This window comes from Amphiprion ocellaris, chromosome 17 (assembly GCF_022539595.1).
Source record: "Amphiprion ocellaris isolate individual 3 ecotype Okinawa chromosome 17, ASM2253959v1, whole genome shotgun sequence".
NCBI classification, from domain to species: Eukaryota; Metazoa; Chordata; class Actinopteri; family Pomacentridae; genus Amphiprion; species Amphiprion ocellaris.
In genome coordinates, this window is record NC_072782.1 from 31,261,503 (window position 1) to 31,287,589 (window position 26,087).

At 37.0% G+C, this 26,087-nt stretch overlaps 1 protein-coding gene and 1 long non-coding RNA gene across 2 annotated transcripts in view; one reads left to right on the forward strand and one right to left on the reverse strand.

The window, feature by feature from the left end:
* Nucleotides 1–238: 238 nt before the first annotated feature.
* Nucleotides 239–25,974, reverse strand: LOC111581995 (uncharacterized). The gene is made up of 3 exons (XR_008604546.1): nt 16,446–25,974; nt 15,429–15,633; nt 239–1,083 (listed from the first exon to the last, which is right to left on the reverse strand). It is a non-coding gene; the product is annotated as an uncharacterized LOC111581995 (long non-coding RNA).
* Nucleotides 5,992–26,087, forward strand: part of onecut2 (one cut homeobox 2) — a 52,055-nt gene continuing 31,959 nt past the window's right edge. The window contains exon 1 of the mRNA XM_023290438.3: nt 5,992–7,497. Coding sequence (XP_023146206.1) covers nt 6,300–7,497 — 1,198 coding nt within the window. The 5' untranslated portion in view covers nt 5,992–6,299. The remainder of the gene's footprint in view (nt 7,498–26,087) is intronic.

The window sequence follows — 26,087 nt, forward strand, 5'->3', positions numbered from 1 at the left end:
TTCAAAAATAAACTAAATCACATCAATGGTTTTGGTCTTTTCATGGTCCTTAAATAATAGTTTTTACTCTCATAGGTACTAAATATTTAACCTATAACTGTGTGGTTTTTCCAGTAGATCAGGAAACATTGGACAGCAGTGATTTTTCTTTCAATATTGATTTATTTACCGTCTCTTTTTTACAGCTGCTGCTGTGATTCAGCGACTTTGTGGATTTTAGGAAACTTTAAAGCCTCGGTGAGCTGGAAATATGGAATTTATTGTTTTTTTTCTTGGTAAAAGATGAAAAATGATGAAATATTAGCAATAAAAAGTTGTTTTGGAAACTAGGAAATGAACCTTATAAATGTGGGCGGAGCTTTAGTGATGTCATTAACTCTGCCATGTTGACTCCAAACTCTGTCACTTCCTGCTCGTCGTCCTCCTCCTCCTCCTTCTTCTTCTTCTCCTTCTCCTCCCCCTCCTCCTCCTTCTTCTTCTCCTTCTTCTCCTCCTCCTCCTCCTCCTCCTCGTTCTTCCTCAGACAGAAAGACAGTTTACAGACAGACCCCTCCCTCCTCGTCTCCCTGACAACTGATCAAAGGCAGTAAATGGGTCATGGGTTTCTGTTCTTCTGTCCTTAATTACAACAACAGTGTTTAAACAAAGCAACATCTGCCCAACAACCCTCCTCCTCCTCTTCCTCCTATTCTTCATCACCTTTGGTAGAACGAACCTTAAAAACCATCGCAGGGATGATAAACGGCAGTCGGTTCTCCAGTTAATACCTGCCAACCTGCTAACTTCAGAGACTTTTATCCACCTGAATGTGCAAAAATGTGCCAAAAATACCATTTGAATATACATGGAGACTAAAGTGATAAATATGATTGTGGGTTTAAAATTAGATTCCTCTCAAATGAGTGTTCCACAACCTAATTTTAAGGAAAACGGATGTAAAACTTTATTTTTTCCAATTTATGTGGTTGGTTTGGCCCAAATATAAAACATAAAACATGATTTTATGATCAGACTCACCATTTTCTTCCTTTTCTTTAGCCTGTCAATTCTGCTTGAAGAAAACTGTAGTTCAGCTGCAAAAAACTGAAGAAACACAACAATATTATCACTTTTGGTCAAAATAAAGACCAATTTAAAGTGACAAAGATTGTCATAACCACCCCAAAAAGATGAATTAATTTCATTACAGTACTTCACTTCAAATGCAGCTAAACAACTAACTGAAGCGTGGATAGAAAGCTTTTCAAAGAAGTGCTAAATATCCCTAAATATCAACAAAAGAGTAACGTTCTGGCTGCAAAGTTCAGTCGAAAAAGCACAGAAAACTGAGAATCAAACATGTTTTTGCACAAGATTGTCTCTATAGAACAGGCTACTGATTATTCCTGCAAAAAAATTCTGTGTTACAAACATTGAAAGTGGCTCTAATTTAAAAAATATGTGATGGTTTGTGTTGTGATGAACCTTCTCTGCTTTATGGAGCTCTGTAATGAGTTTCAGCTCGTTGTTTGGTCGTCCTGCACACAAATTTAGCTTTTAGCTCTTAAACTTTTGTTGGTTTCAATAAAAAAAAACAATCCATGAACAAAAGAGAACATGCAAATGCACAAGCATGAATTGAAACTAATGGTTTTTACGCTAAATTAAAGCTAATCAGAGTGCTAAATGACTGCAATAGCAGTCACGAATGTGAACTCCTCTGCTTCAGGTGGAGCTTCATTTATCTGCTGAACATGATTGTTTTGGGTGGAATTGAACCCATACTAAAGGGGTTGGGAGTTTTTGCACAAACTTGGAGTCTAAAAACCGACTTTACGGTGATTCAAGTGGAGAATTTATCAGCTAAAGTGCCAGAATTTTCTTATAAGAGATGGTCGAGAACAATATCTGATGCAAAAACATAAGAATATTGGATTAATATTTCCAAAAATACCACTTCACCTAAAAAAATATCATTGGTTTGAAATTTTGTATGAGAAATTACGTGAAAAATGACAAAAAGCATAGATGAGATTGATGCAGCTGCACATATTGTTGCATGCTAACTTACAGAAATACCTCCAAAATAATGGCTTTTGTGTTTATTAATCATTTTCTGCTCTAGAAAATGTCCAAAGTGAACAAAATTTGTTGCCACCAAACTAAAATACCACCAAAATTAATCACAATCACATGAATACAAATAACATATGGACTTTATGTAGTAGATTATATTGTGTTTGTTAAAGAAAATGTTATTTAAAATATTTTGCTCAGGTTGTGTACTGGATCTGAGTTATTTCTTCCTGAGTGCCTCCAGATGTAGATTTTCTATATATATGGCAACAAAGAGGAAGATTTATCAGTAATTGAATCCAACATAATTGTCTGATGGTTTCTGTCTCTACTCTCATCGGTTTATGAAGCCGAGGGAGGGAGGCAGGCAGAGTTATTTAGCAGTCATTTGTCCTTGGAAGTGTAATGAATTGTAAAGCGAACAGGCTACAGGCCATAATGCTCTCGGTGCAGAGGCTGTCGATAACATCCCAACACATCATTCACACACTGCAAGCATCCACACAAACAACACAAATATACAAACTACACGTGCACGGCCACAAATTTTCAGCTAATTTTGATTTTTCTGCTATTTTTGTTGGTCTCATGCGAGGTTTATTCATGTAGCTTCACGTTTTAATGCTCATTTGTTGCTGTGTCATGAAAGAATCAAGACTTTTTGCAGCGTTCATGTTTTAATTTTATGTTGTGTAGCATCAAAAGATTTAATTTACATGAATATATCATTCTAGCTCATGTTAATGCTCATGTATGTGTTTTATATACTATGGTAAAGTCGTAATTTACGTGTAAAAGCAGTTTCAGCATTAACAAAAAGCATCATTCATGAGCTTTAAATGTAATTCAGGCAAATATTTGAATGTGTGAGATGATTATTAATCCATAAATCTACTTTTAATTTCATATTTAGCATGTTGGGACACTTGATCTTTACTTTTTTGTATTTTACATTCAGAACTCGGGTTCTTTTTTTGTCACTGCAATATGAAGTTCTGTACAATGATTTCTAGAAGTAGAGGAACTTAAAGTTCATCAACAAGAAAAAAAAACAGAGTATTTTACATATTTTATCATATCATGGGATGTTATATCACAGTTGTAGTTTATGTAGTTTAATAGCATGTCATGTTACATTTAGTGTGTTTGTTTTTTTGTTTTTTTTAAGAGGCAAATTGAGTTTTTTTTCAGTATAAATTGGTGGTTTGTCTTTTCCGAGGAGTTCTACAGGGCTCGATGCTGGGTCCTTTACCATTTCTGATTAATTTTCTTTCATTTGGACAAATTCTCAGTAAATAAAACATTTATTTTCACTAATGTGTTGGTTACAGATGGTTGTATCACCATAATCACCCATTCTCACTGTAGAAAACCAATAATTTTTATCTGGACCATTTTTATTTAGTTGATTTTACACAAAAGACCTGAACTCTCAGAGTAAATTTTGATTCTTGTCTCCTCTTTAATGCTCAGGTAACAAAATCAGTACAGTTTAGTTTCATTCCTCTGTGATTTAATGTCTAAAACCAGATTATTTCTTCATTTTGTGCATGTATTACCTCCAAATTTGATTACCATAGTGCATTTTACACCAGAATCATTGATGGAAACCTTCAGAAAAATCCAAAAGACTGCTGCTGCTTAGTGTTTTTCAACAGAAGTGACCACATTATTCCAATTATTGCTGGTTTTCACTGGTTACCAGTTAGTTTTAGGAGAGATTTTAAGATTTTCTTCATCTTCCAGAAGGCTGATGACTGTTTGAGTGTCTTCTTGTGACAAAAATTGTTGCTACTCGTACACTTAAACTGTAGAAATCCCTCCAAAAGCATCTCAGACTGTCAGTATTTTCTATTAAAACACACCTTATTTTGTCATAAAACCTTCTCTTAATTAGCCTTATTGTGGTTATTGTTTGTGGTTTATTGTGTTTTATGTTGTTCTTGCATGTTGTACCTTGGTTTTTATGTATTTTACTATGTCAAACTGTTTGCTTTTCTGTCCTTTTGCATTGCTTTACTTAATTTTTCTACGTATTTTAAGTTTTTTTCCCACTTGGTTTTATTCTACTTTAGCTCATTTGTGCACCTTGGAATCTTGTTTTACAAATTTACGACATAAATATAGTTATTTTTTTTATTGCTACATAACTTACCTCATATAATGGTATTTAATGTCATTTATTTTTGATGCTCTGTTATGTAAAACCAGCATATGATGTTACTGTGATTGCTATGTGATTTAAGCAGTTTGAACAAATGATTTTTAACCCTACTGTGCCATTATCAAGGTTTTCTAAAGGAACCAGTAATGCTTTCATGCAGTATTTGGCAGAAGAATCCCTCCTTAAAGACAAACAAAGTGTTTCTGTCGTGTTTTACAGCAGTTTTATTGTGTTTCCTGCCTCTTTGCGTCGTCTCTCCAGTCGGAGGCAGCAGGTGACGAGACGAGAGATCAAATTTTAATGATCCCTTTGGGCAAATTGCTTCTTTTGCTGCAGGAGCTCGGAAGAAAAATCCTCAGTTTGTCAGAAACAACTCTGATTACGGCTCGTTTGTTTTCCTGTTTCACTAGTAGTAGAGCGAATGGATATGTGAATTACAGAACCTCAATCACTGCTTAACGACTTCAACCTCCCAGTTTTACAACATAAACTGAATTTATCTCACATTTATTTCACAGTAAAGTCGACTAGAAAGTGCTTTGTTGGGCGTTTTAAAAGTGATAATAAATAATAATGATTTAACAGCAAATTTATGAAAATTCAACTGATTATGGTGAATTTTTGAGTCACTTTTTAAAATTATTTTGAATATTGCATCAGCTTTTACGTGATTCTATTCATTCAGTTATTCATATCATAAATTTAAAGCACTATGTGACATAAATAATGTAGAATATTACTTTAAAAACAAGTTTAAAGGGAGACGAGCTTGGATTTAGCAGCATAAATCTTCATATGAGACATAATACATATAATTGAGGACACTATCTCGCTAAATGGATGGTTTAGAAGGTTTTCTGGAGCTTTCAGTCACATCACATGATCTTCACTTCATTTCTAAAATGATCATTTTTTAAAAAATTGGGCACTTTAAGCACTTTTTGTTTGTGTTATCTTAAAAACAACTGTGTACAATTAATTTCCCAAAGATGACCATGTAATATGATTTAAAAAACAATGTGTTATGAATATTTTGTGCATTTAAAAAAATCTCTGTATAATATTTATATATATTTTATAAATAGGATAAATATACAAAAATGTTTGCATATTGTATTTCTAATTTAGCTTTATTTTTTCAACTGATGTTCCTACATTTTTGCTGCTGTTTCTAGTAATATCAAAACTGAACTTTGAAACTCAGATGTACAGAAATACTACAATTAGAGATGCATTTAATTCTCTTAATTAATGTATTTATTTTTTGTTTATTTTTTATCTATTTTATTTTTTACTTTTGATTTTGACCCTCAGTTTTGTTCTTTAATTTTCAGACTTGCTAATCTAGCAAATTATTCATTATATTTAATGTCATTTTTACTATTTACTTTGAATTGAATGCTCTGTCTGCTATAGCTTGCTTGATTGCCTCTGTGTTAAAATAGGTAAAATAAAAAAAAATACAAAAATTATAACTAAATACAAATAGGTAAAACTATAATATACAAGAAATACAAACAGAAAAGAAAAAATAAAATAAAAAAACTCATGATGGTTAAATTACAGTAAAATTCCCACCATAATAACAGAGAAATCCTGTGTAATAGTTTCCTTTAAATCCCACCCAGAACAGCCACATTGTCCATTAACGCCTCTGATTGGCCATCTTACCCTTAAATCACGCCCCTTTGCTCCCTCCGGCCGCTCTGATTGGCTCGCTCCGCCGTCAGTCATTCGGAGCGGTGCGGGCAGCAGTTTGGGTGGAGCGGTCGCTGAGGGGACCGTGGACAGCTCCGGTGTGAGCGGCAGAGTAACGCCGGAGGAGGAGAGGAGGACATGGGGGAGGACCAGGCCCGGACCACCGACACTAACACACCGAGTTCATGTGCACACGCCGGGGAGGAGACGCGAACACACCGAGGAGCCGGAGAGGCCTGACGAGCACCGGGGAGCAGCCGACGGAGTGAAGCCACCGGGGCGGGGGGGGGACGCGGTTCTGACCCATCCCGGGGAGCAGTGGCGGAGGGACGGACAAGGAGGAGAGAAAATTCCGCTCGACCGGATGGACTGAGCCAGATGAATGAAGACTGCCTACACTAACGCCTATCGATGCCTGGCCAAGGACCTGGACGCTTACGCCATGAACACGGACATGACAATGGACGGCATCGGCAGCCTCCACGGCGGGGTGGCGGTGAGCTCCGTGGCCCCTGACGCGGAGCTGATGAGCGGCCACAGCCCGCATCACGGCCGCGGCGGCTCGTCGGGAGGACACGGGGCGGCGGCGGCGGCTGCGGCGGCGGCGGCGTCCACCCTACGGATACACCAGGACCTGGCCTCCCGCTCGGCCATGGTGTCCGGCATGGCCACCATCCTGGACGGCAGCGGGGAGTACCGGCCGGAGCTGTCGCTGCCGCTGCACCACGCCATGAGCGTCCCCTGCGACACGTCCTCTCCCGGGATGGGGATGAGCGGCACCTACACCACGCTGACGCCGCTGCAGCCGCTGCCGCCCATCTCCACCGTGTCCGACAAGTTCCACCACCATCACCACCACCACCACCACCACCAGCGGCTGTCCGGGAACGTCAGCGGCAGCTTCACCCTGATGCGGGACGAGCGGGGGCTCCCGGGCATGAACAACATCTACAGCCCGTACAAGGACCACATGTCCGGGATGGGTCAGAGCCTGTCCCCGGTGCTGGGCAACGGCCTGGGCTCCATCCACAACACCCAGCAGGGGCTCCACAACTACGGCTCCACGACGCACGGCGGCCACGACAAGATGCTCAACTTCGACCACACCGCCTCCATGCTGGCCCGGGGGGACCACCACCACCAGCACCGAGGCCTCGCCGGCCCCGCGGCCGGGATGATGCCGCACCTGAACGGGATGCACCACCCGGGGCACGCGTCCTCGGCGGGACACCACCCGCACCCCCACCTCCAGTCTCCGAACCACGGGCCCGTGCTGGCGTCCACCCGGGAGCGGCCGCCCTCCTCCTCGGGGACGCAGGGGGGCAGCGGCTCGGGGCAGCTGGAGGAGATCAACACCAAGGAGGTGGCGCAGCGGATCACGGCGGAGCTGAAGAGGTACAGCATCCCGCAGGCCATCTTCGCCCAGCGGGTGCTGTGCCGCTCCCAGGGGACCCTGTCGGACCTGCTGAGGAATCCCAAACCCTGGAGTAAACTAAAGTCGGGCCGGGAGACCTTCAGGAGAATGTGGAAGTGGCTGCAGGAGCCCGAGTTCCAGAGGATGTCCGCGCTCAGACTGGCAGGTAGGAAGCGAACCTGCGGTGCTTCTGGGTGGATCTGTGCGCCGACACGAGCCCAAAAGCCAGAATCACTCTGTGCGTTTTCTCTCCACGCTTTTGTTTTGGGGTCTCGGCTGCAGGTGAATCCGTTTACAATCAGTCCTCTTATGATTATTGATCAATAACTAATCGATAGGAATGACAAGGTCGTGGGATTTCCCTCCAAACAGCCGCTCAGCTGCGCGTTTCTGCAGCTTTTAACCTGGAAATCTGCTCCAGATGCAAAAATACAACAGAACTAGAATTAAATGCACTTTAGAACCAAATAGGGCAGCTGATGCGCAATTAAATGCACAAAAAATCCTTTAAAAAATCACGTTTAAGTGAAGAAAATGATTTCATTGAATAGTTTTCATCCTCCATCGGTGTGTTTGTGGAGGTCTGCTGCCCCCTCCAGTGAGGAACCACCGTCCAGCCTATTGTCTGCAGGGACCAGGACCACTAACACAACCAGAGCTGCTGTAAAATACGGATTTTGCAAGAAACTGCTTCAGTTTCGTGTTCATTTTAGGGTTTATGTTCGTCTGATGGTCAGAAATCAGCAGATTAAAGGTGATTTATGTGCAGTTTTTGCGTTCTGGAGGGAGGCCTTATTTTATAGTAAACACGTTTATTTTGTGTTTTTCTGCAAAAATCCTTCATTTATTTGTTCTATTATTCAACTTTATAGTACCCACAGTTTAAATTTCTACTAATAAAACAGAAACAGTACAAGATTATATATATTTATGTTGTCTTTTTTAAGGTTAAATTTAAAATTTTTAGCACATAAATTAGTGTTTTTGTGCAGTTTTTGCATTCTTGAGGCCTCTTTTTACAGTAAACATGCATTTGTTTTGTATTTTTTAGTACAATTATTCAACGATAAGCCTCCCACTGTGTCTAAATTTTTACTAATATAACAGAAATAATACAGGAATACATATTTAAATTATCTTTTTAGGTTAAATTCCAAACTATTAGAGCTTAAAATGGGTGTTTTTATATTCTGGAGGCCTCATTTTTACACTAAACACACCCAATTTATCTGCTCTATTATTCAACTTTAAACCTCCCAATATGTCTAAATTTCTACTGAAATAACAGAAACATTACAGAAACATATATTTATTTGGTCTTTTTATGTAAAAATCCAAACTATTAGAGCTTAAAATATGTATTTTTGTGCATTTTTTTTTTTATTCTGGAGGTCTCGTTTTATAGTAAACACAGGTTTATTTTGTATTTTTCAATAAAATCCTCAATTAATTTGCTCTATTATTCAACTTTAAACCTCCCACAGTGTTTAAATTAGTAAATCTTTACACCAATAACAGAAATAATACAGGAATATATATTTATATTACCTTTTTGGGTTAAATTCCAAACTATTAGTGCATAAAATAGGTGTATTTGTGCAATTTTTGCATTCTGGATACCTAATTTTTACAATAAACATGTTTATGTTGTATTTTCAATAAAATCCCCAATTTATTTGCTCTATTATTCAACTTTAAATATATTTATATGCTCCTTTTAGGTTAAATGTCTAACTTTTAGAGCATAAATTAGTGTTCTTGTGCAGTTTTTGCATTCTGGAGGCCTCATTTTACAGTAAACACACGTTTATTTTGTATTTTTTTTGTAAAATCCTCATTTTATCTGCACTATTATTCATCTTGAAATTACCCACTGTGTCTAAATTTCTAAATCTTAATAGCGTTTAACAGACATAATATAGTAATATATATTTATATGGTCTTTTTAGGTTAAATTGAAAACTATTAGAGCATAAAATCTGTGTTTTCTTGCAGTTTTTGCATTCTGGAGGCCTAATTTTATAGAAAACACGTTTATTTAGATTTTTCAGTAAAATCCCCAATTTATTTGTTCTGTTATTCAACTTTTAGCCTCCGACTGTGTCTAAAGTTATAAATCTTTACACTAATATCAGAGAAACGATTCTCTTTTTAGGTTCAGGAGCATAAAATATGACATAATCATATTTATTAAAAGTCTTACAGCAGCTTCATTCAGCTAAAAGGCCTCATTTGTTGAGCTTCTAGTGAATTATTCCCTTTTTTCTGTTCTAATCTCATATTTATTTATATTCTCTGCCTCTTTTACGTTACAAATGTGGCTTCATCTTATTCTAAAGATATAAATATGTGCCATAAATGAATAAAAATGTAAAATTAAAAGCAAAAAGCTCATTAAAAGCAACAAAAAACAATAAAACCTGCAGTTAAACACTGTACTATGTCACTTTATTAGATTCTGCATGTTTTTCCTGCTCAGTAAAACTTCTAAATATCAAATTTAGTGACAAAAATAAAGAGTTTATGAGCATTTAGTGCATTTTTGAAAATAATCTGCTGCACAACTTTTGAATTATTGTATTTTATGAGGTTCTGCTGCGTCTAATTCAGCAGCGTTTCACTAATTTTTAGGAATATTCTGTTTTGTGGAGGCTTTAAAATGATCGTCCAGCTTTAAACAAACAGCTTCGACCTTGTTTCTCCGTCAGTGTTTGCTTTAGTTTAACTATTTTACCGGCGTTTTGCACAAGAGCTGCACGAAAACCTGAATAATTAGACCGTTAATTACGTAAAAACCACGTCTTCCTTCGTTTATTCGAGCTTCACGTCGAAATATTCTCATAAATAGATTTAATTTGACTCAAAATTACAAATAAACAGCTTTAAATATTGTGGAAAATGTTCATAAAGTGCAGAAATAACTATTATATTGCACAGATATTTATAAAAATACAATAAAATGATGATTGGTCAGTAGAGTCTGCATCTCCTCTGTTAGAAGTATTTAAAACTATTTAATGTTAGTAATTTTCTTTATTTCTGCTGTTGAAAAGCAACATATCTGTTCATTTTGTGATTTTTATGAAGTTTTATGACACATTTAAGGTTTAAATGCTGTTTTATTAGTTAAGATTAAACCTCTAAATCAAAAAAAATACATATAAATAGCATAATTTATATAAAATATACAAAAAAATGTTTGAAATTCAAGTACAGCGATTATACATCTTTATATTACAGTAAATTGTTAAATATGGTGTTTTTTTCATAGATTTAAACACTTTAAACCTGCAACTTTTCACAAAATCCAGCAATAAACCTTCAGCTGGAGCCTTTTATGACGTTTTATTTCATATTTCTATCATCAGATTCCCTAGAAAGCAGAATCAAGCGATGCTTTCTATTATTTTTTTTAACTTTTTATCATATCTGTGCATCTAAGTTTGGACTAACACACAGTTTTCTCACACATTTAACAAACCATACAGGTCGAATAATAGAATAAAATCATAGAGTATTATAATTTAAATGAGCTCCTTATTATTGGAAACTACTTCTTTGGAGTTTATGTTCCTGTTTTTACACCAGTTTCTTTTAAAATATGCGATTAAAATCAAATTATATTAATGTTGGACATCTAAATTATGATTATATTTGAAATTTTAAAGCTAAATAATTTAAATGTAAAATCATCCATTTAACAAACGTAAAGTGGAATTTTGTTAATTAAACAAACACGTTTTTCAGAAATATGCAAAAACTGAATTAAAACAGTTTAATTTACCAACAATATCGACACAATAGCTTCAAATAAACACATTTTATTAACTTTTCTGTCTGTATATTAGTGTGTTTGTGGTGAATTTATGGAAAATGTTATTTGTGACGTTTACTGGCTGCTTCTTACAACAATATTTCTGTTTTTACTCCTTTTACATCTTACTGAAGGTGAAAAGTCGTGGTTTGTGGCGTAAATGTGACGTTTGTGGACGATAATTGGTGCAGATTGGTGCGTTTTTATTGTGCTTCTGTCAGAGATTCAGAAAAATCCAAGTGGAAACACGTCCGGCTGGTTTTTATGAGGTTTTCTCTGCAGGATTTTACTGTAATTTCATCGAGGCGTCATTTGGGTTAATGAGAAACAACGTGAGTGACGGAGGAGGATCTGAGCTGCGTTCATGATCTGAACTCCCCCGAGGGTTTTAAAATGTTATGAAACAGCTTCGTTCTGCTGCTGGACGTAGATGGGAAGTTTTTACAGCAGCAAAGGGTCGATTCAACCCTGAAGTTTGAATTTTAGTTGCAAAATCTGTCTTTTTTCACTCGAATGCTCAGAAAAACAAACTTCTTTTTTCCATTTAAACACATGCTAAGCTTCAAATTTACTGTTTTTGTCGACTAAACCTGCAAATTTAAGCTTGATTTATGGTTTATTTTTGGTGTTCATTCTTCTGACAAGCGACAGTTATCAGCTACAGGAAAACTCTGACATGTTGGGAAATCTTGGGTTTTTTTTGGTGAGAAGGTGCACAGAAATGGGCACAAAGCAACAATTTTAGTTGCAAAATCTGTCTTTTTTCACTCCTAACATTCAGTAAAACATCCAAATTTCTTCTTTCTTCCATTTAAATACGTTCAAATCCTCAAATTTACACACTGCGAGTGATACATGAGTGTTTTTGTTGACCAAACCTGCAAATTTAAGCTAGTTAGGTCTTGTTTTCTGTATTACTTTTGATGCTTATTCCTCTGACAGGCGACCGAACACAATTATTAGCAGTACAGGGTTGATTTAATGCTGTATTTTGAATTTTTGGTTGCAAAATCTGTCTTTTTTTTGGCTCCTAACACTCAGAAAAACATCTAAATTTCAATCAATTTAAACACATGCAAATCTTCTAATTTACACACTGTAAGCGATTCATGAGTGCTTTTGTCGACTCAACCTGCAAATTTAAGCTAATTAGATCTGGATTTATGTCTTATTTTGGATGTTTATTCGTCTGATAGGCAACATAAACAAACAACACAGTTCCTAGCTAAAGGAAAACACTGACATGTTGGGAAATCCTGGGTTTTTTGTTGTGAAGCTGCACAAAAATGGGAACAAAAGCTGGAAACAGGACAAATTTTCTAGCTTGGCAACATCAAAAATGAAGGAAAAAAGACATTAGGGTTGTATAATGTTGTAAAGCAGCTTCATTCAATGCTGTATTTAGAATTTTAGTTGCAAAATCTGTCTTTTTTTTACTCCTAACACTCAGAAAAACATCAAAATTTCTTATTTTTTCCATTTAAACACATGCAAATCTTTTAATTTACACACTGTAAGCAATTCATGAGTGTTTTTGTTGACTAAACCTGCAAATTTAAGCTAATTACATGTTGATTTATGTCTTATTTTGATGTTTATTCCTCTGACAGATGACCTAAACAAACAACACAGTTATCAGCTAAAGGAAAACTCTGACATGTTGGGAAATCCTGGGGTTTTTGGTGAGAAGAGGCACAAAAATGGGCACAAAAGCTGGAAACAGGACTAATTTTCTCGTTTGGCACCATTAAAAATAAAGAAAAAATGCCATGAAGCAGCTTCTTTCAATGCTGTATTTAGAATTTTCTGTGCAAAATCTGTCTTTTTTTTTTCTCCTAACACTCAGAAAAACTCAAATTTCTTATTTTTTCCATTTAAATACATGCAAATCTTCTAATTTACACACTGTAAACGATTCATGAGTATTTTTGTTGAGTAAACCTGCAAATTTAAGCTAATAATTTAAGCCATAAATCAACATCTACTTAGCTTAAATTTGCAGGTTTAGTCAAGAAAAACATTCATGCATTACTTCCGGTGTGTAAATTTGAAGATTTGCATGTGTTTAAATGGAAAAAAATGAAGAAATGTATGTGTTTTTCTGAGTGTTAGGAGTGAAAAAAGACAGATTTTGCAACCAAAATTCTAAATACAGCATTGAACGAAGCTGTTTCATGACATTTTACAACCATAATGTCTTTTCTAATTGATTTTTGATGTTGCCAAACTCAAAAATTCGTCCTGTTTCCAGCTTTTGTGCCCATTTTTGTGCACCTTCTCACCAAAAACCCAGGATTTCCCAACATGTCAGAGTTTTCCTTTAGCTGATAACTGTGTTGTTTGTTTAGGTCATCTGTCAGAAGAACAAACATTAAAATAAGACATAAATCAACATGTAATTAGTCAGGCTTGATTCATGAGTGTTTTTGTTGACTAAACCTAAAACGCTGACATGTTGGGAAATCCTGGGTTTTTTTGGTGAGAAGCTGCACAAAAATGGGCACAAAAGCTGGAAACAGAACCGACTTTCTAGTTTGGCGACATTTAAAATGTGATTTATGTCACTTTTGGAGCGTCTCTAAGTGGTTTCTCCTGCATTTTTATCTTTTTGTACCTTCATTATCATGAATCAAGCTTAAAATCAGGTGATTATTAATGTATGATGAAGATAAATAATCACCAAGTCACTTTAGTAAAGATATTAGCATGCATGTTGTTTTTATCTGCATAAAAGAACACAAAAATATAAAATTATAATCCTCTGTGGGGCTGAAATCAGGCAATAAGAGCTTCTGTTCATCTGTTTTGTTTTTTTTTTAAATTCTTGTTGTTCATCTTCTAAATAATGCGAGTAAAAGCCACATTAGTGCTTTATACATTGTTGTTTGTGAGCCTAAAAACTGTCCCTCACTTCCTGTTTTCATCCTCTTCTAGTGAGTCTCCTGTTTGTTGTTTCTTTAACAGGTAGAATAAAGATATTCTGGTTTGGTAACTACTTTGGCGGCTAAATTGGGGAAACAGAATCAGATTTTTGGCTGCAAAAAGCAGATTTGTTGAGGTTTATATTAGATTTTGGTTTTATTTTGTGCAGGGATTTGTTGTGTTGCTGATTTTAGCTGCTAAAATCCAGCAGAACACAGCGCAAAAGAACATTTAACTCAGAAAGTTTGTTTACATTCTTTGTGCTAAGCTAGGCTAAATATTTCCACTCCAGGACTGTTTTAGGGCGTCTTCTGACCACCAGAACTCCTGCAGAACCTTTTTCAGGCCTGAAAAAAAGTGCTAAAATCACAATTAGCTATGAAGGACTGACCATTTCGGCTAAAACAACAAAAACCTCCATTTTTCTGTTTCCTACGTGCAGATAAAACATCCAGAAACTACTATTTGTTGTTGTTTTTTGTCCTCTGAGTTAACGTTGCAGTCGAAGCTGTTGGGTCAGGATTTTAGTTAAGTAAATTCCTCATTTATTTTATTGTTTTTATGTTAAGTTTGAGTCTAGTTCTGTCTTTTTAATGCATTTAGTCTAGTTTTCTACCATTTTATAGCCTTTTTAATCTATTATTCCTTCACTTTTATCGGTTGTGTGAAGCACTGAAGCTGCTGCACGAATAAAGCTGCAAAAAATGCAAATATCTGACTAAAAAGGCAGATTATGGGTCAGTTTCTGCTAATATTTGCATCATTTAACCTGAATTCCTGCATTGCAAAGCTTCCTGATGCAATTTACTCGTCTGTATATGATGCAGACCAGCTTTTGACTTGATCAACCGATGATTTAAGATGGTTTTTCATCGTAAAATGAACATTATTCAACTCTAGAATTGTACTAGGTGGACTTTAGTTTCACAAATAACGGGCTAACACTGTAGCATCTTCTTGTTTCTATGTTCAATTTGCGTTTATTTCTGTCTTTTTAGTCGATTTAATCTATTTTTTTTACCATTATATTGCCTTTGAATCCTTATTCCATCACTTCTATCAGTTGTGTGAAGCACAGAAGCTGAAGTTTAACATGAGAAGCTGCAAAAAAATGCAAACATCCGACTGAAAAGGTCAATTATGGGTCAGTTTCTGCTAAAGTTTGCACCATTTCCTGCTTCCTAATGCAGTTTACTCGTCTTTATATGATGCACACCAGCTTTTGTCTTGATAAACTGATGATCTAAGATGCTTTTTTGTCGTAAAATTGAAATTATTCGACTCTAGAATTGTACTAGGTGGACTGTAGTTTCACAAATAACAGGCTAACACTGTAGCATCTTCTTGTTTGTGTGACATACGCTGTATTTCGCTCGTTCCGGCGCTCTCTCCTCCCTCTGCGGTGGCTTTAAAGTGACTGTAGAAACAGGAGAAGCTGCAATCCGTTGATCAGCGGTGCTGCGAGCAGCCAATAGAGTCGAGGTCAGAAGTCAGAGCTGCAACACTCAGACAATAGATGGAGCAAATATTCCCTCTGACCCCGAAGACGAGCAGAGAAGCAGCACTCTGGGGGGAAGAGACAAACCAAAGGGCTGCTGTACACGTTTTATTCAGCTTCTTTCTCCACGTTTCTGCTGCTGTTTTATCTACAGTCACATTCTGTACACTCACAACAATGGAAATTATAATTGTGCGTATCCTGCAATCCCAGAAATGTCTTGCTCATGCCTTTTTCTGTAAGTCTGGCTGTATTTGTGGAGATTTCTGGAATTTTGCATGAAATCTGGCAGGAATGATAGGAAAGCTCAGAATATTTGTTCTATTTGTGAGCCAGAAGTTGGTGCAGAGCTGGAAAAAATACAAAAATATGAATTTTATCCCTTAGACAAACATACAGTCCAATAAATTGTAGGTGAAGAAGACGATTTTTAATAATAATTAATGCTCCATGCATATGTACTTGGTTTAAATGGCTTTTCTTTCAATAATTAGTATCGCAAACATGATTTCTGGGCAACCTTGGAGAAAATTACTGTGAAATTAATGACGTCATAATAATATTATTACTTCTAATAATAATAATAATAATAATAATAATAATAATAATAACAATAATAATAATAACTTAATTTCCATAACACCTTTCAAAACTGGGGTCACAAAGCGCTAAAATACACACCTTAAAACATCAGTAAAAATCTTTAAAAAGACCAGAAACCAAGCATCAGAGCAGGAATTAAAAGTCATATAAATGCTCATCTGTACTGTTTTTAAAGCTACAATATTAGCAAATCTTCTTAATTAGACAAATCTATATTACACAAGTGTGTTAATACTGTACAAACAGCTTAATATGATAATTTAATGGAAGAACCAACCTGTCATTGGTTCCAGGCAGCAGAATAAGAAGTCATGTACAGCGTGGCGTCGTCTGTGTAGAGGCGGAGAAAGAAATTCAATCAGTTATTGTAGTTTCCTGGAAATAAAGCAGAATATGCATTAGCTTTAGATGATCAGGACTAGTGGAGTTCATGCTGTGTGCTTTAAAGATTCAGTGCTGATTCTTTGCAGTCTGCTGGCAACTCAGCTTTGAATTTTGGCTTCAAACAGGAGAAGAAATGGAAATATTGAGGTGTAAATGGGCCGTGGATGAGTTTTTGTGTTTAGCTGGAGAAAGAGGTTGAATTTTATGAATGGAATTAGTAGAAAAAGTTGTTGTCCTGTGTTTGTTGTTCTTTTGCTGTAAATAGATACTTCACAGCTGCAGGGTTATTTCTTTGTTTTTTAAACCAAAAAAGATGTTTAATTGGATTTTCTCTTTACCGAAGTTGAAATTGAAATCTGCTAAATTGGCATAATGTGACCAAAAAGTATGGAAACACCCACTGTAATATGTTTGTGTACTTTTGCTGTAATTAAATTCATTTAATTCAATTTAATTTTCTTTACACTGAGCCAGTTTCCAACATAAATAATCTCAGGGCTCTTCACATCGGAAGGTCAAGAAGAGAAACCCAACAAATCTCTAAAAATCAGTTTGAGTAGCTCTTTGTATAAATGTTTATTGCTTACTGGTGACGATATGCTGCATTTTACAAAATATATTATTCTATAAAAGGAAGTCCTATAATATTTTTATGGTGACATTAAAGAGCTACCTAAATAACAATTCTAATTGTAAAATTACAAATTTAACAATTGCCTCTTAGCGACAGTTGTGTATACGACTAGCCATTAGCAAGTAGGAGCTAAACATGTTTATCAGCAATCTGCACAGATATTCTACCTTATTTTTGAAAACTATATCAAAACTGTATGATCTAACAACATCACCATAGTAGCTTTTAATACACCTATTATATTTCCTTTTTTATTTTTGTATTACTGTGTTTGTGGTACTATTATGGTGAATTGATGGAAATTCATATTCTCAAGCCATTTTTTCCATCTCACACACTCTGTGCTGTAGTTTGATATATTTACTGGGTGCATTTTATTACAGTGTTTAGTTTTAACATCTGTTTTAAATCTTGTTGAGGCAGAAAAGTCAGTATTAAGGTGTAAATGTGAATAATCAGTGTATATTGGTGTTGTTTGTGTTGTGCTTCTGTCATTTGGTTGGAAATCAGAGTTAAGGCAGCCTGGAATTGGTCAGTGGATTATCTCTGCATGAATTTATGGTGTATTTCTTTGACAGAAATAAAAACTCTCTTGAAAACCTCCGGCAGAACCAGTCTCAGGGAGGGTGGCTATCAGCCTCGACCAGTTGGGTTGAGGGTAAAAGCAAGAAAAACTGACTTTGGGCCCTATTATATCCGATGTTTTTCTCATTGGTGGCTAATTTTGTGGCTTGAGAATTGACCAATTAGAGCAGGTGAGGTTGAAAATGGGGATTTTAGTTTTCTTGCTAGCTAGCTATCTTGCTACACGAATAAAAAACTGTGACAGAAGAATGAATATAGCTGCTGAGGCTTCTTAAATCAGCATTATGTAACTAGTATAAGAGGAATAAGAAAATAGATAGGTAATAGGAAATGGGACCAGAATCAGAAGATTTAAAGGTACGACAGGAGCCCAGATGCTGAATAACTATAGTGAAATATGACACAGACAATGCAACTAGAAAACACAGTTGTATTGAATTGAAACAAATAAAAGTTGCAGCTGCTTATTGTACAAATTCCCCATTTACAGAAACACAATTAATAGCGTAGATCACGTCCAATCTGAAGTTTTAGTCCTTTGTCCTCAGTCCAAATAGTCCAATAACAGTTCGATAGCTCGTTCACATGGGTTGTGTGACACCTGCAACACAGTTCAATCCTACCTCACGTCACGCCTGTAGGTAGGTTCTTTTGGGCAGTGGCTCGCCATCCATTAATGGAGTTCTTCAAAGTTCTTCCAGTAATCCCTAACAGAGTGTAGGAGACTTCAGTTCTCACATTAGTGCAATCTGGTGTTGGAATCCAACTAAAAAACCTGACCTATGGGCAAGGTCAGAATTCAATTACGTTTGTGTTTGAACAAAGTAACTGTAAATCATCTCTCATCTCATTTCTCATCTTGTCAAACATAGTACTATTTCACACATTCAGTTCAAACATGTCATGACCGGTTTTAACCAGTTTTCCAAGTTACAGGTCGACATACTGAACTTACACACTTCAGGAAAATTAATTAACCTTGTGCAACAATACACAACAAACACACAATAATAACTGTTCACCTTAAAATACGAACCTATAAAGCATGAATACACCGCGTTTCATCTTCTTTTAACTACCAAACGAACGCGTCTGAATGCTAACATGTTTAGCATAAGCGAAGGTAACTAACAATGGTAAAAAATTAGCATAGCGGCTAGCGCGATTATATGCCGATTTTAACTCACCGAAGCAAAGCGTCAGACAATAACCGAAGAAATAGCCTCCCCCGGCTCTTATGTTTCACTCTGGAACGTGGATATTTGTTGTTCTTATGTTTAACTTTTGTACCAACATGAACAGTATATCTCTCCCGGTTACGACTCTCCCTCTTCCCGCCTGCCCTTTTGTTTGTGCGCAACAAAAACTTGGTTTCAGAGCAACCAAACCCGGGCGGGACAAACAATCTGATTGGCTGATGTGAAGTACGTTCACATCAACTATTGGTTGTGCACTCAAGTTTTTACTCAAAGCACACAGTCCTGGCAAATCAAATTTACCATGTATTTTAATGCATTTTTAACTTCACTGTACTTAGTTCTATTTAAAGATTTTTAACTCCTTTTGTATATAATAACTATTTATTTATTTTCCTAGAGTTTCAAGTGTCACATTTTATCTACTGTAGTTTATTTCTTTTTCTAGTAGTCTACTGTGGGCTACAATTATCATTAAAATATTATGTTAAATATTTGTAGAACCACCTATTACAGCTTCTGTTAAACAAATATCATCCCTACAGACTGTTTTAGGGGAACAAACATTGTCCTTAAAACCTAAATTTGCCTAAATTTGTCTTTTATCTTGTAGAAAGGTAGATGTTTATTCATGTAGCATGAGCAGAGTGGTGTCAAAGCAGAGTTTATAGGTTTTATTTAGGTGTAAGAATTCAGTTTTCAGAAACTAGCTGTTTTTTAATATGAATGGAATCGTGTATCAATCCGCCATGGATAGTAGTCCCATTTAATACATTATTTATACACCATACGACTACATTTCCCATCAGCACTGTTGTTTTGTTTACCTCCTCCTTGAAGAGAACCAGTTTATTTTTTCTCCACAAATCTCTGTTTCCACCTCCAACTGTCAACACAAACTCAGCTGATTGGTTTATAATGTAGATTAAAATTGTGTATTCATCCACCACAGAAAATAGTCCCGAAGAAAATCCACTGTTTAGGCACAATACGACTACGTTTCCCATCATCACGTAATTTTTCTCCACAATTCTCCTTTTTCCACCTCTAATTGTCAACACAAAAGAACGTATTTGGTTTATAATGTAGATAAAATTATGTATTCATCCGCTGGTGAAAGTAGTCCCTAAGAAAATCCACTGTTTAGGCTTATCTGACCACCATTTTCTAAAAACTACAATGTCCAGCTGTTTCAGGAAGCAGATTTTATGCACTTATGTTTGAAATATTGCTGGTTTCATTGGAGTTTTCTCATTTTGAGCTTCTAAACATGTTTTTTTTAAAGAAAACAAGCAGCAACTAGCTCCCACGTCACACCATAATATAATAAAAGACCAATGTGGCCGTTTCAATCTTTCGTCCCTCTCGTTTCGAATCCATTTCACCATTTTCTCCTTCCTCGGACCTCTTTCTCCCCCTCTCTCTGCCTCTCTTTTGGGGGGAGGTATTATGTGATCGTCAGGGGAATTGAACACAAGAGCCGAGGCAGCAGCGGCCCGATGAATTATTGATGGGAATCTCAGCATGACCCGCCTCGGTCTGCTCACTTCACTTCTTCTTCACCTCGCAGCCGGGTTAACCAGGCAAAATGGAGGGAGGGAAGGCAGGAAGAGGAAGAGACCGGAGGAGTCCATTGTTTGGTCGGAGGACGGTGTTGGCCGGTGAATTATGGATGATAAGAAAACGATGCTAAAACCAACCTCTGTCCTCATATTCTGCATCCTACATTCAGTACAATGCACATTCCTGCAGCACTGACTCCTGAATCTGCCACCTTCTCTTTGTCCATCCATCCATCATCTATACACCGCTTAATCCTCACTAGGGTCATGGGGGGTGCTGGAGTCTATCCCAGCTGACTCGGGTGAAGGCAGGGGACACCCTAGACAGGTCACCAGTCTGTCACAGGGCCACATACAAAGACAAACAATCACTCTCACATTCACACCTACGGGCAATTTAGAATAATCAATTAACCTCAGCATATTTTTGGACTGTGGGAGGAAGCCGGAGTACCCGGAGAAAACCCACGCATGCACAGGGAGAACATGCAAACTCCATGCAGAAAGATCCCGGGAAAGCCGGGACGCGAACCAGGGATCTTCTTGCTGCAAGGCGAAAGTGCTAACCACTACGCCACTGTGCAGCCCCACCTTCTCTTTGTTTTTCATGGAAATTGCTTCTATTTTGCTGACACTGAACATTAAAAACCTCCCAGAAACAACAGAGATAATGTTTTTAAAGCTTTTTCGAAGGTGTTCCATGGCAATATAAGGAGAAAGCTCAATGATATGAGCTTTATATCACAGTATTTGGTGATATTCGTAGCTAGTTTCATGGCATATGTCCTCGAATCCACTTAGAGTCAAATTGAGCTGAAAAACCGAATAAATATTTTCCATTTTACGCATCCTGCTGCATGCAGACGCCGTGCATTATTAATAAGCTGGACTCTGCTTTATGACACGGATTACCAGCAGTCGCTGTGCGTGTTTTTGTTTGTGTGTATTTGCAGCTTCAGACTGTGGGAACGAAGCTCGTGTCCGTTTTTCAGGGTTTTCTCGTCCTGACCTCCTGCATATTCACAGGCCAACATCGATCGGCAATAATGGATTTCAGGGCTGCTGAGAGGAGACTCATGATGTTTGTTTGTGTGTCAGCGTGAGAAGATTTGACAGACGCTGTTATCTCCGTCTCGTCCTGTCGATAGCGGTGTTTTTTTTTTTGGAGAAGTGACAAAGTCTGGTTCCAGGTTTTAGGGGAGAAACTGCTGCATAAACGGAAGTTATAGGGTGATAGTTGAAAGGTTTAGTGTCTCCGAAAGTGGTGCTTTTGAGTCAGTTTTTGTTGGTGTTGAAGGATACAAGTTTGGAGTTAGAAAAAGGGGAGCTAACAAATGCTACATGCTACATTAGCTGCTAGCAAACCACACCCAGATGTCAAAATGTGATAGCAGTCGAGTTGCATTGCTGATAATGTTGGCGCCCGGTTTTGACAAGAAAGAAAAAGCCTCAATCGATTAAACGTTGCACAAGTTGTAATATTGGAGTGATTTAGCCAAACAGGTTGGAACTAGAAGCTGATATAGTCTCATCCTGTCGATAGCAGTTTATGAAGGCTGGAACGTGAGACATGACAAAGTCTGGTTTCAGGTTTTGGGGTAAAAACTGCTGAATGAATGCAACTTATGAGGGCTTTTGTGTCTCCAGATGTCTGATAAATGTCCTCAAGTGATGTTCTTTGGTGTCGAAGTCCACAACTTTGGAGAAAAAAGAGAGCTAACCAACGCTACATGCTGCATTAGGGGTTAGCAAACCACACCCAGATGTCAAAATCTGATGGTGGTTGAGTTGTATTGTTGGTAATGTTGGTATCAGGTTTTGACAAGTAAAAAAAGCCTCAATCGATTTGGATCCGTCGTCCAGCAGTGATATTGGAGTGCTGTTATCTTAAAGTCCCTAAAAACTCAACTATGTGTATAAAAGTTGCATATTTAGAAGTTTTTTTCCATTCAAATGACTTGTTCCTGGTTTAAAAAGACAGTTTGAAGACACCGGCTCACCTAAAAACACTGTAAAACTACTATACGCTGCACAAGTTGCAAAATTGGTTGTTTCAAGGTAGAAATGCTCAGTCATGGTGCTGACAGCATATTTTACCTGAGATGAGTAATTTAGCATCTAAAGACACCACATGGCGACATTGAAAAGGTAAAAACACTTGAAGGAGGTCTGTAACTAACATGTTTTGGTACTAAAACCCAATAAAACCAAAACCAATAGGGTTGGACATCGAAAACTGTGATAAATTACATATTGCTGATAATTTGTATGTGTTCTGTCTGAAAGAAATGACAAAAACTGCCTTTTTTAGAGGAAAACCAACATTTTGTAGTAAATTTACAGCCTCCCGATGCTTAAATTACTGAATATTACATTCTAATAGAGGTGTTCCTCTGGTTACATGGTTCAGTTTCTGATTTTAATCAAATATTTCACTCCAACTTGGTGCAAACAATCTTAAATCTTGCCAAATTTCTTGCTTATAAAGACAATACATCACTTGAGAATCTGCATTTTAGTTGAATTGTCTTTTTGCATTGAATTTTTAGTCCTAATGGGGATTTTTCAATTGAAAGCTGGTTATGTATGTGTTCACTGGCTATATTGGACATTTTAACACCTGAATCTGCTGCTCTGAAGTCATTTTTGTTGCAAAATATTTAGTAAATCTCAACCCTTACGATGGCGGATCAGAAAACGCCGCTGTATATCATCATTCAAACCTCAGCTGGGTTCTGCAGAGACCTTTAAGATGCTCTGACTTTCATATTTAAACCCTCCAACACCTGCAGCTCCCAATAAGAGCCCCGGAGCAGCGGCGTAGTGATTTCTCGTTAAGACTGTCCACACCAATTAAGGCGCCCCGGCGGCGTCGAGGCAGTCGAGGGCGGCGGGAGTTGTTGCCGGGGCCGACCGAGCAGTTGGGGTTCAGGGGAGAAAGTGGTCCTGTCGCTGCTTTATTAGGGCGGTCAAATCAAACGTGACACCCGGACCGGGGACTCGTCGAGGCGAAGCATCGAGAGAATCAAGAGTTGTAGCGCCGAAACACAAACAAGAAGCCAAATCTGAAGCCAAACAACATTTTTTCATATGTTTTAGCCACTTTAAAGCTGTGAATTCACGCAAAAAAAAATGCCCTAGATGCTGAAAACTGGTCTTTTTTGAAAATTATGACTACATTTCCCATCAGCCACTTTGTTCTGTGGACCTCATTCTCCAAGTCAACAAACATGGCAGAAGGGATTTTTCTCCATGAGTCTTTCTAGTCCATTTTTAGCTTTCTGTTAGATAATGTAAATAAAATCATGTATTAATCCACCGCTGAAAGTAGTCCCTAGATTTTATGCATCGTGCTCCATTATTAATTGGAACTTTGTCATTTTAGGCTAGTAAACATGCTTTAAAAGTGAATTTTAGTGCTTAAAACTGGCGAATTTGATAGATTTGGGGGGTTTTGTCAGAAAGAAATGGCAAAAACATGCATTTTTGAACAAAAAAACTAAGGAAGACTTTTTTTTTTGTAGATTTACAGCCTCTTGACACTTAAATGACATAACATTGGCTAAAAACTACAACACCCAGCAGCTTCAGGCATGATTAGTAGTTGGAATTTTCTCATTTTAGGCTAGTAAACACACTTTTAAACAAAATTTTTGCATTTAAAACTGGCACATTTGATAGATTTTGGTGGTTTTGTCTGAAAGAAATGACCAAAAAACTGCCTTTGTGAGAAAAAAAAACAAAGGAAAACCAACATTTTTTTGTAGATTTACAGCCTCCTGACACTTAAAATACATTATATTGGCTAAAAACTACAACACCCAGTTGGAGATTTCTCATTTTAGACTAGTAAACATGCTTTTAAACAAAATTTTAGTGTTTAAAATTGGTGAGTTTGATAGATTTTGGAGGTTTTGTCTGAAAGTATTGCCAAAAAATTGCCTTTGTGAAGAAAAAGCCTAAATTTTAATGGTGGAACATCAGAAAACCAAAAAGTAAATTATGTCCTGCTGATAGCAGAATTAGTTTTGTCTGTGAAAAATGACCCCCCAAAAAAGGAAAACCATCGTTTTCTAGTAGATTTACAGCCTCCCGACACTTAAATGTGCTGAATATTACATAACATTTGCTAAAAACTACAACACCCAGTGACCTCAGTAAGTGGGTTTCATGCATCATGCACATTAGCAGCTGGATATTTGTCATTTTATGCTAATAAACATGCTTTAAAACTGAATTTTAGCATTTGAAACTGGCAAATTTGATCGATTTTGGTGATTTTGTCTGAAAGAAATGCCAAAAATCTGTCTGGCGAATATTCAGATCTCAAAATTAATATCCGGATACCACCGTTGGGTCGAATATTCGGATATTTGGGTCCAGCTCTATGAGTCTGATAGATTTTTGGTGCTCATCCTGACCAACAGTGTTGGATTTCTCAGTGTTGCACCAAATTAGGCAGATTTTGAACTGATTTTTGCAGCTTTTGAAAGAATATTTTGATGCAAATGCACTAAAAACACTGATTATTTGGACATAATTAATTCTTTCCAAGTAGTTTTTCAAGTCAAATGGGAGAAATTCCTTTTATTTTGCATTTTGGAAGAAAAACACAGCAGAAAAAATACGTTTTACATTTTTTCCAGTATTTTCAGCTCTAATTCATGTGTAAAACTGCATTTTATGTGTGAAAATTTAGTCTTTTTGTATCAACTGGGTGTATTTGTAGGTTTATTCTGTAAATGCTCAGGTTTGTGGATCTTATCTGAGTCTGGACTCCGATCGATGCTGAAAACCTGCAGCGTTTCGGCTCAGAACTGAGTCCGGCGTTTTCTGGATTCTCTCATCACGCAGCACCTTTAAATAGGCCGAGCCCACCTCCCCCAGATCTCATTAAACCTCTGTCGCTGCTGGTTAGTCGGTGTTTTTTTAACGTCTCCTTCCTCGTCGTTGCTTTACCTCTTTGTCTCCCGGCTTCATTAGTATTGGTGTCACAGTGCAGCTGAAATAACTCTGTCCTGAGGCGTAATAAACGGCGACAGGCAGGACAAACCTGTCAGGCCGCCGGCAGGTTTACGGTAAAAGACAAAACACTGGTGAAAACGGGGAAAATGGGAGATTTTAGCAGCAAAATCCACCCAAAATGAGCAAATTATGACTAAAAATTAGCAAATTATGACAGAAAAAGAGCAAATTATGATACAAAATGTGCAAACTATGACCAAAAATAACCAAAAATAAGCAAATTATGATCACAAATGCGCAAATTATGTCTAAAAATTTGCAAATTATCATCAAAAATGTCCATAGATGAGCAAATCATGACAGAAAAAGAGCAAATTATCACCAAAAAAGAGCAAATTATGACCAAAAAAGAGCAAATTATGACACAAAAAGAGCTAATTATGACTAAAAATGAGCAAATTATCACCAAAAATTACAAAAAACAGCAAATTATGACTAAGAATGGCCAAAAATTAGCAAATAATGACCAAAAATTAGGTAATTGTGACCAGAAATTAGCTATTTATGACCAAACATGAGAAAATTATGACCAA